Below are 19,599 nucleotides of genomic sequence, written 5' to 3'. Positions count from 1 at the left end.
TCTTCAGTAACACAATTGTTTTTCCATCACATTGTCCCAAATTCTTGTTTTCTTTTCAGCTTTCCTTTCTGAATCCCGGTGTCTGTGATGCTTCCCTCTCTCAGCTTTGCTTGTTTTTGTCACAAATAGAGAGCAATGACATTTACTAGGTTGGAAGGATACCCTTACAAATCATGTGGGTCAGTTTTTTTTACAGGATTGCACAAAGCTTATTAAGGACAGACATCTTCGTTTCAGCTACCAATTCTGTAAACTCTTCAGCTCTTTTGACCTTTACTATGAAATAAAATACCCAGCGTCATGCTATCTACCTTCTACAAGCCACCTTCTTCAGACTACCTTCCAACACAGTTTAACTCCATCCCCAGTAGCATCCCAGAATGGCAGAAAATGATGGACTGAATTGAATGGGCTTGCATTTCACCTCTAGAAGACCTACATTTGGTAATGGGATACCAAAACTGACACGCAAAAGACTTCGTATGCTTAATCATAATGCAAAATAAAAAAATAATTTTAAAAGTTTAATATTTTTTTCTGCCGAGACTGCTGGGAGTCAAGATAATTTCCTCAATAAATGGGATTGCTGGCATTGTTCCAAGAAAGCAAAAAGTTGGAAAGGAAGCAGATTCAAGTACGTGTCCTGTCTCCACTACAATGAGCCTTATTGCATTATATTTCACTCAAATGCAATTTAATAATAATAATAAATTTCACCGGCCTTTGACTTAATGTTGTAGGACTAACTAGTGCAACATACTACTTAGTCTTTTGAAACAGCATTCACAAAGAACAAATTGAAATGCATGTATTTTCAGCGAGTAATCTAGATATTTAGGCACATTTAATTTTTGAAAAAGCCAGCAAAATTTGAGTGACTTAGGCTATAGCTATATTCAGAAATAAGCTAGGTCCATTACCTGACCCTTTGGCCAACTGGCCTGTACAGTTGAACTTTCTTATCCTCTAGACAGGGCGGCTGCATCCAACAGGGTTAGTCCCTCAGACGTGCCTGGGCACTATGGAGAAGAGAGCCAGGTGGCCACGGCTGAAAACGGGCTGGGGACCACGCTGGCTGTGCCAGCGCTTTGACAGAGGCGGTGATCAGATGGCAGAGGTTGGGCATATGCCCTGCTTCTGTCATCTGCGTAAAACAGCAGTGGCAGACTCTGCTCTGCTTTTTTATTCCCACTGGGTGTAAACTATATTCCTGTCAAAGAGTGCCTTAAAAGAAATGATTTCAGAATTTTAATGTTTCTGTTAACTCAGTTACATTTACCTATTTGTATGTTGTCAAATACATTTTTTTAAATTCAGGTACAAATATGCATTTTTATTGTCTATGAATTTTTAACATTCAATTTTCTGAGCCTTTGAGCAACACAAACTGACCAAATAGGGGCATACTTTCGTCAAAGTAGAAACACAATTTAAATGGGAAAAAAATCCTCACAAAGATGCCTGATAAAACTCAGAAGAGAAACATGCACACGTCAAAGGACTGTTGAAGCTTAAGTGAATGTTTTTCTAATTTTCATTTTATCCTGTTCAAGATTTATTCTTATGAAACCCACCTAAACACATTTTGCAGACAATCATGTTTTTATGCCACCAAAACTATCAATATTCGGTTTTTATTACAGGTTTACTGGTGCTCTGTTAAACTCCAGTTCTGAGCTATCCTGTCACCTAAGCAGAGGACTAAGAAAGTATAAGCCCCATTTTCTTTCTGTGCATTTTCTCCCTCCATTCCGGTAAACAAGCTAAAAAGCCAGCTAATGCAGCTGACATCTTGAATTATGTAATTTCTCATAATACATGCCAGAAACGCTACTGAGCCCTGCTATACATGCAGGAGTGATGTTCAAAACCTTGGCTGCTGGCTCAGCAGCGTGATCAGCGGTACAAGGGGAACTTGGCATGCACGGGGCATTACTGAGCCATGCCGGAGGAGGAAGGCAGGCTCCATAACCATCATTGCCTGCTACATCCTCACAGAAATTTGCCAGACATAAAAAGTAATCACAGTGACAGCGAGACAGAGAGGTACTGGGAGGAGATGGTTTGTGGTGAAAATCCCAGGTTAGGATGAGCACTTTGTATTCTTGTGAGACAAGAAATTTTCTGTCTGCTTTAGGACTGCTGAAATTTGAAGATTTTCACAAGAAAGACATATAAGAACCAGAATAGCTGTCACATTTCTTCCTCAAGTTTGTTGGAAGAAAACGTGTATGCTAGGCTGGCAGATTCATGGTGCTGCCCCTCAGTTTAAGGCAAACCCAAGGATTTAAAAGACATCTGTCAGCAGCAGCCGGGCTGCTCATTTATTCCTAGTGCAGTGTTTGCAACAAATTCTTAACAGATGCCCTAATAATATTTCACAGTATTACAAAAACTTCCTCCTTTTCCAACTGCAGATAGCAGTAACTATGCCATTAAATCCTTTGGGACCATGAACAGGCACAGCTGTCAACTCCAGTATATTACACCAGCGTCACACTCGTGTTTTAATCAGTTATATTTTGAGTGGTGTATTTGCGATACATGGAAAACTGACAGAAGACACAACATTTGGTATTGATCTACTAATAACCACCTACCTTCAGGATTTAACAGTCAGAAAGTTGTTTGTTTTGTTTTTTTTCTTGAAACATATTCTTTGAATAGGTATGTCTAGATGCTGTCTGGATCTGTTTACAAACTGTGGGAGTCTAGGGCAGGCACTGAGAGCTGCCACTCAATGGAAAATTTGTGCTGTTATCTACATTCACTTGTGAGAGACCTACCCATAGCCAAAAACAAAGAACAGAACAGATTTTATTTGATCTCAGTACTTGGAAAATTAGAACTGTCTGTGCGAAAAGATTCCAGTTTGTGGTACTAGAATGGATACGACATACCCTCCAAAGCAGGACGGCTGCATCCAAACCGCCTTCTGGGAATGATCCCTGGCCTACAGCAATGCCCAGAACATGGCCAGGCAGTGGCTGGGACAGTGCTAATAGACCCAGGCAACAAGTCTGCCAGGGGCCACTCCAAAACCTTGTCAGTGTACATGGTCAGGTTTCTGCACTCAGGTCCGTTTTCTGGAAATGTTTAATTTACCAGCAGTAAGACAGCTGGTTGACATGTGGAAGTTTGAGAAAGTCAACTATGTCCTCTTTCCCTGTTGCCTTCAGAAGGATCCCTCTTAACAAGCCACAGACATCAGAACACCCTCCCTTAGCACATATTGTCCCATGAGGATAATTACCCTTTTACTGGACCCACAGCTTTCAGACCCATTTATGAGAAAATCCAGTACTGAAGAATTCACAACATATCTCCACCATGGCTGAAAAATTATAGGCTCTTCATCCTGAAAGACCTCTACTCCCAGTGACGCGTACTCACAAGATGAAAATTAACCATCTTTTTATTTCCTGGGGGTTTTCGCAACTTTGGACTGAACCAGTTAATGTCTCAAACCCAAAATTCAGCCCAGGTACAATGACAGAGGATATCAAAAACTCAAATGTTGCTTCCAATTGCTGTCATTAAGAGTTAATACTTTCATTATTGGAATTCAGCCAGGTACAGGTTTGTCAGCAATACTTAAGTTATAGGCCATGTTTTCATCATGGGAACTAATATTCTAGCAAATCCTTCACACTCACATTCAGAATTTGGCTTGGTTGCCTAAAAACAGGTCTCTGGCACCCTTTGAGATGCCATAAGATATCCTGCCTGCATTTTAGTTGCCAATGGAGAGTGGAGACCTGCCAGTCTTGTTTTGTGGTATCTCAGAACTCTTACAGCAGCTCATGGTACAGTCACCACTGTTTGTGCATCTGAACTGACCCTACAGAGATGTGTAAATAAGCTGTATGAAACCATATAGATGTAAACCATTCTTTTGAGTAATAGTGAAAGTTGATGGTTTTCTTCAAGACTACAAACTAAATAATTCAGTTTAATTAAGCCAAAAGGATTTTTGCCTAAGGTTTTTGTTTTGTTTTATTTTATGAAAAGGTGAGTCACTATGGTACACTATGCATAGTTTTACCTTCAGAACAACAAACAACCTTCGATCAAAGGTTTCACTCTTAATTTCTTCATTTTATGGGGGGATCTGTCTCCCAGGCAAAAAGATCAATTTTCTAACACCCAGTCACATTAATAGAAGCTGCTATCACTTTGAAAGAGACTGTCTTCGGAAGTATACTCTCAGTTTAATCATAAAATGATATATTGAAGGGATAAAACAGAGAGAAAGATAAAGATCTATTGGAAAACATATATAACTACATATTTTCCTATAGTTTTAAAATTTGCTTTAGTTATTTAATAGGCCATATTGCAGGTAGTATGAATGAAAAACAAACAAACAAAACCCCCAGCGATGTGTTTAAATGAGTATGATATAGTGTAGCCAATACAAAAGCATTTTACCAATAAGTAAAAGATGCCAAATATATGATAGAAGTACATATTTGTTATTGTACCTAGTATAGAATAGTATCTTTTCTGTTTCAGAGAAAGCAATGAAATAACAAAGACTTATACAGTAGCCCCTCTAGAAAGAAATATTCAGAATTTTAAACTTGTGATAAAAACATGGATATATTTCCTTCAGTAAACATAAACACTTCCTGAAGTAGCAGGTTTGTTGCATGAATGGGGGAAGATAACAGTTTTTCATCCAGTAATCACAAGAAACTGTTGCTAATTTAAAATTAAGACAAAAAAGTTAGCTTTTTAACTATAATATCATATTTTGTCATAGATACTGACTACTACCAGTAAGACACAAGGAAAAATTACCAAAGTCACAGCAAATTTCAGAAATATGTATAACACGGTATAGTGAAACCTACTTTTGATGGTCTCCCAGTGGTCTTTGTCCAATGGATTTTAATAACGACTCTGGTCGAACTGTTAATTTTGGTGATGTCTTGGGGCTCGTATCAGAGTCTCCACTTTCTTCATCTCCCATGGCCTTAATATAGCTCCCACTTCTCATTCTTCTACAGGGGATCTCTTCATCTTTCCCACCGGCTGGGTATCCTCCCCATTCATCCTGAGGTACCTAATGGAGACCATAAAACGCACATGTGAAATGTTCATTATGGTTTTCATATGTTTAAATACTTCCTTCAATTTTTCATTTTACAATGACAAGTCATGAATTTTTTATTCTTCAGAAACAGATCACTTAGAAATAAATTTCTAAGCTCCCCAAACGATATGGCAAAATAATGCCAACTTCAGGATTGGAAATCTTGAGTTTATAGATGTTGTAACCCAAGGAACACTCAGGTCATGGGTGGTAGGCTGAGCTGCAATATCTGTTTGTAGACATGCTCTAAATTGCAGGAAATAGCTTAGCTTAACCTCTTAAAAGTTTGCACACAGATTTTTCAGCTGATAAACAGTAAGTTGGTCAGGTGTCTCAGACCTAAAACTAATTGAAAGCTGAGCACTTCAGTCTTTTACCAGCTCTCCTCATATGGGGCTTTGGCTGCTTTTCAGGAAGGTGAATGAAGTATTTAAGTTAAACTCAGCTGTGGTTTTGGCATAAATGGATAGGATTCTGATTTAGGGCAAACTTCAGTGAAAAAAGAAAAAGTTGCAATTTGTCTTTCGTCATATTTAGAAACTGCAAAATGGTGCATAGAGGCTGTAACGTATCAGGAACATACCCAATTAATTGCTAGTATGTTTGGCTGAGGCTGCTTTCATGCAGCTGAGGTGATTCTTCAGTTAGTAAGATTGGTAGTCGGATAACCCATAGCTGGTGAGTGGATCTCTCTTTGCACCACAAATTAGCAGAGAAGTGAAGCCAGCCTTTCTTTAAGACTTATGGACAACCTCAGTAAGCCTGTCTTTGCCAATATTGCTAATTCTTTGCCTTTTGTTTAATCTTCTAAGGTGCTGAGTCCTCTGGTCCTAATCCAGAAACACACTTAAACATTTGCTTAACTTAAAGGGTATAAGCAGCTCTCTGAAATCCATTATAATGACTCATGGTTAAAAAGAAGGATGTGACAGTGTACATCAGTGGACCAGGGCTGATGCACTTGGCAGCATCAAATCCTTTATCAACATAATGACTTCCTATATATTAAACAGTATAATGGCATTATTTACCAATGTATAATAAATCCGAACTTCCAGATAAGCTTATATTAAGGAGTTTCTGCAAAGCAGGATGTCTAATAAAGACTTTCAAGTAGAATGTATTTGAGACCTTCTACAGACAGAGTTCACCGCGGAGCTGAAGCAAATGCTCCCATTGGTTTCAGAAGTCTTGGAGATCAGATTTAAATAACTCCCCCGGTCTGCCTGTCATCCTTACTGCCCTTTCCAGATACATGAACTAGCCACACACTAGGTGAACAGACCTGATGCTTTGAGTCCCAAAAAGGGATTAAGGAGGAAATGAAGTTTTAAAAGAGAGTGAACAAGTAAAGAAAGAGACATTAAATTAAAGAAACAAGCTCAGGAGAGAAAAAAGAGAGACTGAAGATAAAGTCAGATAAGAGATGAAGCAGATCATACAGATCAGAAAAATGTTAGAGACAAATATTAGAGAAAAAATTATGAGATATATTCTTATAAAAAGTAATAGGACAGAGTATGAATCTAAAGGAAATATGGGTTAGATCATGCAAAGAAACAAACTTTCCATATTATTCAGCTTTGGATGGTGATGGGAAAGGGAGCATGAAAAATCTTCCCAAACTTGAAGCCTGTAAATGTGATATATCACACTCATTTCATTTTTAAGACCTAGTAGGTATGAGATTAATGTCGGAGGAAGGATTTTCAAGATTCTAGGACACCTAAAAGGTATTTACAGGTAGTGATAGTTATAATAGCCAGACTACTAAAATACACCAACTAAATATATTTTCTTAAGCTTTTTTATTTACTTATTATACATATATATTTTTTTTAAACTACAGCTGGCAGGACTATTAACTGTAAAAAATCTGAATTGGCAAGCTACATTAAGAAAAATCAATAGCATAGAAATATATACTCACTTTAAAATCTTCCTTATTACTTGCATGTCAACATAGCTAACAACAAAATCTGAAGGCTGAAAAAGCATCTAGTGGTATCTATATGGGCCCACTGTAAGCTATACTGTTCAATTTTCTGTACTAAAACTGAATTACTATGTTCAGTTTCACTACACTTTTTTCAAAAAAACTCATAACTTTTTCATAGAGTAATTATTTTGGATTGAAATTTCTTTACTTCATTTTAGCTTGAAGATAATTAAATAGAAAGTTTAAAAAGACATTGATCAATAACCTTTAACTTACTCAAATGCAAAAAATGATTAGTTTTTCGACTTTCTTTTGTCTGAAATTCCATGTTCAAATACCTCGATAAGGACTTTATTTAAATAAGTAAACACAGGCTTATTTGTTGATTGAAGTTGAAATCTTACTTTAAAAGATAGGAGTGACTGATTTTTTTTACATTAAAGTCTCTAAAAATTAAGTTTCTTCACTGTGATAAGGAGCTTCCCGAGGACAAATCTTACAGTCATATGCTACTATTTTTGTTGATTACTTTTATTTCACTTTCTGAACTAATAAGTTAAATGAATTTACATGAAAGCTACGAACTGAAGAAGCACTGCTCCATTTGTGCTTGTGATGCACTCACGGTACACACAAATGCACCAAGAATCCCTTTCTAATCAAAGTAACTTGTTGACTATTACAGAAGCCTTTATGATTGAAAAATGCTATTTGCAATTAAAATATGTGTGTTTTTTACCCTCGAGCCATTCGAAGGCACAGGATAAAATGAACACAGGGAAAATGCTTCTGGAGCCTAGCAAGCAAGTCTGACACTGTGCTTTCTCAGAAGGTTTCATGCAGAGCCTAGGAAAACAGCTGGAGTCCTGCTGTCTTCAAGAGCCAACGAAAGGGTCCTTGACATTGTTTTTCCTCATGGGCTGAGAATAGAAGAAAAAATGAGTCCCAGTTTGGCCTGGCTCATCATTTACTTTAGCTGATAGGTTAAATACTTGGAAAAATCTTTCCAAATCCAGGCCATCTCAGATCCCAACATGGCTTTAAAAAAAGCAGAAATATTATACTACTGCAGGAAAGATTTTTATTTTGAAATATTACCAAAAATATTCAACAGCATGCATGAGGGTCATGAAATGTATATTTTCTAAAACATGAAAAGGGCTTTGCAGCTTGGAAAAATGCTTTCTTACAATAGTTACCAGTCCCTGAAATTCCCATCTGCAGGGCTTGCAGCTGCTAATTGGGAATAATTACCCTAATTATCTACTTGCATATAGTGATGAGTGCTGATATTTATAATGTCTAAAAAGGCCTTCCTCCTGTTCTTGATGTTAACATGAACTGTTGTATATGCAGCTTCTATCCACAGAGGAGTTAGACTGCATATTACCATATGAATTTCCTTTTGTAAGAACAACGAGCTGACAAGGTCTGGATCTTTTCATTTCATTTTGTCACTGATTGCTGATTTGGTTATAGCTACTACAGAAAATGATGAATCTCTTTCATAAATTTCATGCACTGTTGCTGTGAGGAGCACAGCCATGTTCAGGAAATTTGGGATCATTTAATTTTTCTGCCACTGATTCAGTTTGATATCTTAGATTAGTCACCTAGGCCCCATTTTATTAAAGCACCTGGTACCTAAAACTTACTACATTTTATGCAGCTGATCCTGAGAATGAACTCCAGAACCTTAGGCAAGACCCTAAATTACCACAAAAGGTATTTAGGGGAGTCAACTCTTTCAGAGTAACATTTGAAAGGAACCAAAAGGTCCCTTTAGTTAGCAAACAAAATGCAAAGCATGAAGAAAACCTCAAACACTCCTTCTTTCTTGGGTTTATTGTATCTGATTATAGGCAGCAGAAAGACCCTTCTGTCATTTCCCATTAACAGTCTAAAATAATCTTCCCAATAATAAATTCAGATTTGTTTTTGAGGAACTGAGCAGCCTTATTCTTTCCTTCCATGAAAAAATGGCTGCGGAAGTGGGAGATGCCACTGCTCACCTTCTAACCAGTAATGGCTGGAGTGCTCAGGAAGGAAAGGACTTAGAGCTGATAAATAAACTGGCATGCCCTTCTCCTCTTCTTGTAACTCACAACCTTTTCATGAATCACTCACAGATTGCCTGGCAAGGGCTGGTTAGAAGAGAAGGGCTTCATGTACAAGAAAGGGTGTGCTGCAGCCTCCTGATTCAGGTGCTTAACCTGGAATGAGGGAGCTTAGTTATTGTCCCTGGGCCAAACACTCACATGAATTTTATATGAAAGGGTGTTGGATAAAATTTGTGGAGCACTGTAACAAAGAAAGAAGCGTCTTTGCTCCAAACCGCCTTAGAGCCTGCTGCTCAGAATGCAATTTGGGGAACTGAGAAGATGAGGGTTAGACTTTGTGCAGCCGAAGGAAGAAACTGAACTCACATCTTCGCAGTGGGTATTCTAGAAACTTCATTACTATGAAAACAAATTTCCATGTTTTAGAATAGAAGTCACTATCCATGTGTTTTGTTAGAAGTCCTCCCTGTTGGGTGTGTTGGTTGTGCTCAGGTTAGACCTGTCAGAAGGACAGGATTCTGCACCCCTGACTGGGCTTTGGCAGTGAGTCTGTCCCCGGATTCTCAGATTACAGAGATTCTGCATGTAAGCAACAGCAGGAAAAACAGGGAAAAGAGGGGTGAATTCATCAAACCTCCGGAACTAACTAGGGATCAGGGAATCACTGAGGTTGAAAGGGACTCTGGAGGTTTCTAGTCCAGCCTCCTGCGCAAAGCATGGTCAGGTACAGCAGGTTGCCCAGGACTGTGTCCAGCTGGGTTTTGAATGTTTCCAAAGATGGAGACTCCACAATCTCTCTAGGTGACCTGTTCCAATGTTTGACCACAGTTTTCCTTATATCTAATCAGAGATGGGTAATCTAGGCCCTCATTCAGGAACTAGTGCTAGTAATGTGAATACTCAACCTTGTATCTAAGAAATTCTAGTGTCAAAACTGGAAGAACAAATGAAATATTAATTACTCTGGACTTTGACTACTGCTATTTCAAGTTTTTTAAATTTCAGTTTAGGATTTAGCTAAAGAAGTCAAACTGGTAGCAGCCACTGGCATTTCAAAACTGATCTGCTCCTTTGTTCCACACATTTCTGTGGCATTTGCTTCCAGCTCCCAGAATTTTAAAGGTGTTCCACCACTAAACTGCTGATCTGCTTAAAATCTGGCATATCACTTTACTATCTAAAATGAAACACTTCTAAATATATAGCTTCAGCTCAGGGAGCTGACTATCACTTCTTCATATTTCTCATTCTCAAAGGTTAAAATGAGGATTACCTACCTCATAGGAGTCCTGTGAAATTTAATTAGCATGCAGATGTAAAATGCACTGAAATATTCATTATGACCTAAATCTTATCTCAGTAATATAAATTTCACATTTTACTAGAAGTAGAAGCTGTCTGTGGATGAAATTAGACTATAGATGATATGAAGAAGGATACGATATGCAACACTACAAAGTAGATGTGAAATTTTTATAATTTTATGCTTTCTCAGCCTGGTCAAGAAGATGACATCCCTCCCCCCCCAAAAAAAAGGATACCAACTGAAATATAGGTAAGAGATTTTCTCTTAAATCATGTCTTCTTCAAGGAACCTCAGAAAAACAGCCTTTGTACAAAGCTGCAAGTAGATGAAAGCAGATTATAGTCTCCAGCAACAATCAAGAATGGTTAAATACTGCGAATAGTTTTGTGAGGACTTTGTGGCTTTGTTTATACTGTTTGGATGAATGTGGGCCAAATGCTCACCTCGTGACCCGCTGTGCTGATACTGCTGGCAAAGACCGCAGTTCAGCCACCTGCAAATCCTCTGCTATGTTGCTGGGTCCCTCTGGACTCGGTGCTGTTTTGACACAGAGGAGCGAGGTGCAGTCAGATGACATTGGTGGGCTTGTCCACACTACAAGTGATTTTTGCCTGCTGAGCCTGGAGCTCACTGAGGTCTTGTGCCAGAACTTTGGTATGAGATGAACTGTGGGAACAGCAAGACATGCGGTTCCAGCCACTTGGATGATAAAGGAAGATCAATACTAACAGGACCGTCTGGACGGTCAAAGAAGAAATAATACTAACAGCAATTAGTCAAACTGTAAAGGGCCTTGGACCGGTTATACAGAAGTATTTTTTTTATGAGTGTAAGGAGTGATAGCCCAGGCCAGTGAGAATGATATCTTGGGCTGGAAAACTGCCCCCATACATATGATGTGTGAATGTTGAGCCTGGGCATGTGAATGAGTGGGTCAAACACCGCCCACAAAATATACATGGGAATGTGACTGAAAACAGTCACAAGATGTGTGTGGTGTGTTTGGAATAACATTTTTTGAAAAAACATCCAGGCCCATATCTGTAAACCTATAAATTGAGAACTATTAATTAAAGAAGGCTCAGCTCAGCTCGGCTCAGCTCTGCCTGGCTCTGCTCTCACTGCTAACAAGAACTCTGTGTCTGTGCATCTCTGTCTGCGTCGTTCTCATCGCCGCAATGAACTTGGACGGAAGTGAGGGCTTGACCTGTACTCAGATGAGAACCTAGACATATATGGCCTCTCAATCTAAGACATGAAAACTGTAGGGATTCAACGAAGAAACCTGGGTTCCAGTTGGCTGCATATTTCCTTTGGCAAGTGATGCGGGACGCTGCTTCATGGTCAGTTTAAGCAGCTTTAAAATTATACTACCCCCAACTTAAGCCGGGCGGGCTTTTCTTAAGCAATATTTAGCCATGTAGTCATACCAGTAATGGTAAAGGGACTTAGAGTGCTACCTGGAAAATTGCCCTAGCAACACTAATAAAGGTAAGTAAAGATAAGTTTTCAGCTGAACTGGTGAGTCGCTCCAACTTACTGTGCTGGTGCACAATCATCAGTGTTAGTGAGAGACAAATGTTATGCAAATGCAAATGTTATGGTGATTACCCTGGGGCTGTGCATGCAGTAGTAAATGAAGACCCCCTCTCTTGCATGGAGGTCAGCTGGCCTGCAGCACTCCCCACCCCTGCTGTTGAGCAATGTTTGCCTCCAAACCAGAGTGGCTACCAGAAATGGTTCCTGGCCTGTGCTAAGTCCTGAACTGTACCCAGGAAATGTTTAGGGAAATACTGGCTGGCTTGGATGAAGACAAGGTCCAAGAGGCTAAGCCACCCGATACAGAGGATCAGGATCCAGTGCCAAAGAACATTTCCTGACACTATGCCGTTTGATAGCATAGATGTAGCATTAGGTAGTGAAGCATCAAAGACCAAAACTTGGAACTTCTCATGCTTGCCACAAAATGCAACATTTCTGCCAATTAATTTGCCATAGTCATGCACACAGAGTTTGTTTTTCTCTCTCTTTACCTTTTTTGGGCCAGCTCATAGCTGCATTTTCCTTTACAACTTTCTCTATAAATTGAATTCATTTAATTAAAATGCAAATTCTGCTTAAACCAAGCATCAAAAGGCTGAAGGCCTAAACTGGATTGCAGCTTGTCTCTCACTTGAGGTGAAGGGGAGCCGGGAATATACCTGCCAGCTGGGCTGCCTGACTGACAGGGCAGCAGACGAGGCCCAGGAGACCACAATATCAGCAACTGAAGCTAAATACAAGCTTTGCTGGCAGATGTTTTCGGGAGAGGTAGACTGAATGGCCTGAACCACATTTGCAGGGTGGATGGAGCCCAGCTATCTGCACAGCACAGAGAATAAAACCAGCCTGGTTACTGACTGATGAAACTGCGGGAGAGAAGACTCCCTGAGTGCGGGGCATGTGGCCCAGCTCACAGGGGGTCACCCGCACCCCTGTGGCCTTGCTGTGGCACCTCCAGTGCCCCCGCAGGCAGCTGGGGTCCCGTGCAGCGCAGTGCAGGCATTGCAGTGCCTTACTGCTCTGTCCTTTTCTAGCCACTTTTGGAAATGGGAAAATAAAGCATCAGCAGCCCCTTCAGCCCAGACTTTCAACATGGCAGCCAAAACCACCTGCAGGTCCCCCTGCAAATATCTTTGCCTTTACCACTGCAGACACCGAGGGAAATTCAGAGTTGTCACCTTATCATAACCTGTGTGAGTGGGGTAAGACTCCACAGACCATTCATGGCCACAGAAGTATGGACTAAGAGACAAGAATGCCCTTAAAGGAAGAAAAGGGGAGGCATTCCCAACATACTTAAAATGCACAGCACCTCCAAAACCATGGAGATTGCAGGCGTAGCAAAGACCCCAAAGCTGCAGAGCTACTATAAGGCTAGACAGGGAAGAAGAGCCTAAAAGGCAGCATACCTGGGGCTGACCCAAAAGAAGGTCTGTAGCAAACAGCATCTTATTTAATCTAAGCAGGAAATGATATCACTTTTTAAGGGCTACTACTGAAAAAAACCCAGTACATGTCTTTAAAACACAAATAATTTTAAAGGCTGTATAAAACAGATATATTTGCCGATCATCTGTTTTTCTCATTTTAACTAGTGGTTGACAGTTTTGAACAGCTAACTCCAGATGACTACAATTATTACATTTAGCTTACAGAGTGAAATGAGTAGGTTTTTTCCTGTCTAGCTACTAGGTAACGCTTGACTGTCTGCACACTTTCAAAAATATCAGTTCCCCTACAAAGTACCAGAGATCTTATCCATATAGACATTCAGCCATTTAAACACATGTGCAGTTCCACTTTAAAAAACAATGTTTAAGCACAGCACTGTAGGATGGCCAAAACCAGTTGGAAAAAAAAAAAAAAAATCAAAGCAATGTTTATTAATGCTTCGCCATTTTTTACAGTCGCCTGTTTGCAGGATAAATGGTACAGACTGCTCAGGAGAGGAGCTGGGTCTGCCCGAGGCAGCGAGCCTGCGGGATAGGAGAGCGTGCGGTCATCACAGCCCCGAGCGTGCGGTCCTGGCAGTCTCGTTTGACAGACACAACTGGCCTGAGTGTGTTAAATAATAAGTTACTCCTCGCTGAAAACTTCCTCAGACCCAGCGACACCTTTGGGTAACAACTGCAAAGGTCAGCCTTCAGCTTCGGTGAGGTGAACGTTGAAAAATGATTTGGCAACACACTGTACTCATGTTATAAAGGAGGACAATTCCCCCTGATTAAAGGGCAATGGAATCATGGCCTCCCTTTTCTGTTCCTAGCTTTGACATTTCTACAGTAATAGGGACTTGCTTTGGCAGCTTTAAAAAAATACTAACTCTGAAATCTTTCTACTCTTGTTTCAAAAATGCTTCAGCAATTAATTTCAGCCAATATGAGCGTCCTAGTACACGGGCATGGAAGCAGTATGCTGTTGTATCACTCATTAACACAGTAATTCAAGACACTGGTAATCTGATACAAGTGTTCGGTCAGAGCTTTACACTATCATTGATTGAATGTGGTCTTTTTTTTTTTTTCTTCTTTTTCCCTTGAAAGGGGCATTTAAGAAGTATTTTGTGGTTTTTTGTGACACACTAAACCATCAGAATTCTGTAAATACAGGGAAGTGTCAGCTTTATTAAATCCTTTTTATTTAATGATCTTAAAATCATAAGTGCAATTCTTCAGAGAGACGATGGGTAGAGAGGGCATTATGAGGAACAAGTAGGAGAGGTCAAGCTTACTGCTCTGTATGAGTGGATGACACCCTTACTGACCTGGGGTTTAACTCCACAGAGTGGCCCCAGGTGCTGCACCAGGTGTTACAGGCTGACATTAACACTGTGAACGGGCTGTGGAGCGTCAACTGTCCCATCATTTCCCTTATTGCCTGGGCATCACGGGCCTCTCTTGCACATCTCTGCTCCTGACTGGGAGGGCACAGGGCTGAGACATCCTTGTGGGACTGTCATGGGCTGTAGAAACGAAAATGGTACAGCACATGTCCATGCTGATTTAGGATGCAGACTACCCTGCTACCCTACTATCTACACTAGCTTTTTCTGCTGTGGAAACAACCCAGTTAATTCTGGAGTGGTGGCTGGTCATAAATCATTGTGAAGACAGTGTGGGTGAAAGTGATTTGGATGCTAGCATCAAAACTCTGCTAGCTCTGCCTAACTCCATGGTGTGCATCAGTTGGCAGAGTATTGGATGCAGTTTCTGTAGTTCATATACGGGTTTTATGTCAAGCAAACAGATACAATCTGGTTTCACAAAGATGAAGTGCTGAGAAAGATGCATTGAGTTCAAATCCATCCATCCTTGCAAAACAGAGGGAGAGTGCAAAGCAGTAGCATTCCTCTCAAGGGCAACGGTCTTGTTTGTGGGAATCTGTCCTGTCCCCAGAAGAGTTCCTGGAAAAATGTAACTGAAGGCTTAATGCCTATTTATCCATTAGCTTATCCTCAAAGCTTTTCTGCATGTAGGCAAAACTTGAACCAGCTAAGAGCCTTGTTGAAGCTGCTGCTTTTTTTCTTTTTCCTTTTTAAGAGACCAACTCTTGTGCTTTTCTTTCATTCTGTAGAGTACACAGCTGACATTATTACCCACATGCTTAGCAGTGCCACTGCTGTAATGGATGACGCTAGTACTTAAATGCACTAGGAAGACAGGAGTGGGCTGAAGACATTTTTAGAACAACATGCTATTTTCTTTTTTCCTGCTGACTCATTCACTGTACCTTGTGGTGTGTTTACCTTGGTTGCTTGCTGCTTCACAGGCTGTTGGATGGCTGAGGGAGGAATATTAATCAGTGACACGTAGCACTGTGCTCCGGAACTCCAGTGAGGGTGAGTGCTATGCTCTTGCCTGTCTTTTGGCTTTATTGTAGGAATTACTTTTATTTAACTAGCATTCACAGGTATTTCAGTCTTGGAAACTGTAAACAACATTTTTGTATTCATCATTTTAGCACAACTATCTAGTTCATATCCATTTTTTCTATTGAAAATCTTTGCTCCTTTGCTAGTACACATATCAGAGTGAAATGAATCAGTCATTGCACTGTATATGTGTTGAACCTAATTAGCCAAACCAGCTGATGGAGATACATCTCACGACTGATTTATCTTTTTCTTAACATATTTAGTATTAAAATTAAAAACTGTAGGAGCTGCTATAGCTATAACTATACAAAAGTGCACTTTACTGCATGTGTGATCTATTATACTTGGGCTGTTCTGCCTGTCGAGTGAGATAACAGAAGTGTTTGGTGCCCAGAACTGCATTTGTAGCTCAGTTTGTCTGCATTCAAAACAGAAATGAAAGGCCCATACATTAAAACTGTTGCTAATCATTCACAAGAATCCGATAAATGCTATTAGTGCACGGTTAGATATGGGTGCTCTCTGCTCCTGTGGTGCTCGCTGACCGTCTGGCTCCCATCATAGCTGGTTTACCGATGAGCTGGAGCCCAAATGGGTGTCCCATTCCTCCCCTCTCTCTTCTCTCTGCACGTTCCCACCACCTCCACTGCAGTAGGAGTGATGTAAATCCAATCATCTTTAGATGAGAAAAATAATCACTGTTTTATACAGCTTTATTTCTGCTACTTTAGTTCTCTGAAACTGTGCACTTTAGGACCAGATGGCCACCCATGCTGGGACAAGGCACGTTGACTGAATCACCTCTGACTGCCAGCAGCACAGTCCCTGTGCGAGGGGATCGCCCGGCTGCAAGGACCCTCTGTGGGGGAGCAGGTGACGTGAAGCCCTAAGAGAGGAGCCAGAGGCTAAGCCTGGAGATCTACCAGGTTAAATAAATACTTGCTTTCAGCCCTGGGTCATGACTTAAGCATATAATGTCCAGATGCCTTCAAAATGTCTTTCTTCATTTCCTTTTTTCAGGCATCTGTGAATTTGGTAGAAGCTCACATCTCAGGAAGAAATTTCCTTTGTTCACTCTTCAGAGTTTTAAGGAAAAAACAGCTCCGTAATTAGTGTGGAAGACAAAATGGAAGCCCAGAAACACAACGCAGAAAACATGATCTCAAGCATAGACCATGCCATGGTCTCCAGTTTGGGACTCTGTATACCAAAACTTTTCAGTGGAAAACAGAAGTAGCAATATTTTATACAGCTGTCAAAAGAAAAAATAATGAGAAGGAGACCACTAGACAGAAAAGCGAGTTGGGTACAGCGAATCCTCATATAACTGGGTAGCAGAGGAAAAGTCATATATATATTATAAAGTTATATTAATAATATATAAACACAGACAATTAATTTTTATTATTCTGGGGTATGTTTATGTATTCATATATAAGATCGCTGAAGGACTATAATTTCACCACTTGACTTTAAAAAGAATTTTAAAATATATAGCTGACATCACTCAGGAGAAATGTCTTTTAATGTCATGTGTTGTGATGCTATAAACACAGAGATCCTGTGAAAGGCCTGGGGTTTTTTGCTAATCTGTTCACTTGTGCACCTCAGGGAAATCTGCTGCTGCATAATCAGCTTCATAATCCCTCGAATTCTCATTTCCAGATATTCTGGAGCAAGACAGTAAATTCTCCTGTCTAGGGAACCTGACATGTTTCTCTGCCTTTCTCAGTTTCTGAACCTAATCATTATTTTTATCCAATCATTATTTAGTGATGCTTCTTACACTGCTGTAAGAAAAGTTAAATATCTTTCATCAGTTTTGCAGATAGAGCAATTGAATTGTGCAGTGATTAACAAATTACATTTCCTGGGTCAGAGAGAAAATTAATGGCAGAGCTAATAATGGGACTTATATCTCTGTTTTTAAGGATTACAGTGTGACAGCACAGCATCCCTCGAAGTAAAAGTTTCAAAACTAAGCATTTAGTTATGATATTGACAGAATGGGGTCCCTTCAATTTGTTTGCTGACCTTGGGCTAGTGAATAAGCCAGACACTCAACCTGAAGGATATCTATGCTCTGAATGGCATATCCAGATTCTACAGAACATATATTTTATTTTAATATTTTGTAATGAGAGTATTCCTGTTGTAGAATTCCTGGGATTATTGCTTTGGACACAACTATAGATTCTTTCTTGTAGTAACTGAGCACTCAAGTCTTAAAAAAATTCCATTATAGGATCTCTGTGAGTAGGGAATGGCTATCCCATTTTTCAAGGGGTTTAAAAACAAAGATCACAGAGAAAGTCTCTGGTGCAGCAAAAGTTTAAATTCATATCTCCTAGATTTTAAGCTGGATGAACCTACCAGTGGATGCACCATCCTAATTACTGGATAGAAATTCCTTTCTGTAGTCATCTCAAATTCACAAAAAGCATAAAACAATGACTCTGCAACAAATGTGCTTTCCCGCTTCCTAGGCTTGCCACTGGGCTTGATCCAAAGCTTAGCAATAACCAAGTTTGTTTGTGAACTCAGTGTTTCACATTGACTTGAGGACGATGATCTAAGTTGGGAGTAAGGAGAAGGCTCACAAAAAGTAAAATCTGTTGGCTTCTGTAAAGAAAAATGAGATGTAAAGAGGGAGAAGAAGAAACAGTGAAACATAATGAGAAGGAAAGCACAAAACCCAGCAGAGATGTAGAAGAACCAGAGCTGTAGAAGTCATGGTCAGCAAAAAGCTAGCCATACCCAAACTTCTCTGTAATGTTGGAACTGTACATGTGGTTTTAGAACACAAAGACAAGTGGAAGTCTTTGCACAGGACACACTTCCAGTTCTGGCTTATTGAGTTAGGTTAAAAACTTCCGGGGAAGTGCAGGCTGTTTTACATACATGATGACTGTGCTTGAATATGATAAAATATCACAGCTGTCAGTCTAAATTGGAATCAATTTGCATGGTAATGCTAGTAGGGTTGCAATTTCTTTATTTTCCTTTCCCTTCAATGAGGAACTTTCTCTGTTTCTGTAGGGAAGATTGATCCTGGATGTCTCCATATGCATTTGAAAAAAATCTGGCTCCTCATGTGTCAACCATTACTATTGGTCTCCTGTTCCTCAGAGGAGAGAGAGCTCTGCACAGAAGCACAGCAGTTGACAGTCTGTGTTTGTTGGCTTCCGCAGAGTCCACAGGAGCTCAAAATCTCTAACTACATATATCTGGAGTGGAGATTTGCCTACATTAATGTGAGAATCAGTTAAGTTCTGGAGTAAAGAAGTTCCTTAAAATGAAAAAAAAAAAAAGGATACTCAGAACACTATGGGCTTTGCAGGTTGTATTTGGTAAAAATACCCGAGGGAATATTTGTATACTGTGTTATTTTCCAATGGCAAAGCTAGCTGAAGAAATTATCCTCCCAGCAGCTCCCTCCTTTCTGCTCTACTCTCACTGAAGTTCTCTGTACCTCCTGGTGTGCTAATGACACTTGTCATGGGACTGAGCTGAACCAAGGCCATGTAAATGATGTAAATGTCTAAAAAATATATTCTGGAAGCTAACTTTTAAACCCATATCACTTTAACCTCCAGGTCATTGTGCAGCACCATAAACAGCTACATTTGCATGACTTTAGGGTCATAAATTGCAGCAAGCAGCAGGTATTAAAGCTTAAATATCAGAGAAAGTGGGAGCTTCTTGGTTTCTGCTAAAGAAAACAAGTGTTCAGAGCACCACCAAAAACAGTCTGAGTATCAGGCCTGAAATATTTATCTT

At 39.9% G+C, this 19,599-nt stretch overlaps 1 protein-coding gene across 1 annotated transcript in view; it reads right to left on the bottom strand.

Annotated features, from left to right (window-relative positions):
• The window catches only part of DLGAP2 (DLG associated protein 2), a 387,953-nt gene that overhangs the window by 61,089 nt on the left and 307,265 nt on the right, over nucleotides 1-19,599 (bottom strand). The window contains exon 5 of the mRNA XM_065630895.1: nucleotides 4,857-5,068. Coding sequence (XP_065486967.1) covers nucleotides 4,857-5,068 — 212 coding nt within the window. The remainder of the gene's footprint in view (nucleotides 1-4,856; nucleotides 5,069-19,599) is intronic.

Source organism: Caloenas nicobarica, chromosome 3 (genome assembly GCF_036013445.1).
Source record: "Caloenas nicobarica isolate bCalNic1 chromosome 3, bCalNic1.hap1, whole genome shotgun sequence".
Lineage (NCBI taxonomy): Eukaryota > Metazoa > Chordata > Aves > Columbiformes > Columbidae > Caloenas > Caloenas nicobarica.
Note: the sequence above shows the minus strand (reverse complement) of the source record. Positions and strands in the feature narration are given on the sequence as shown.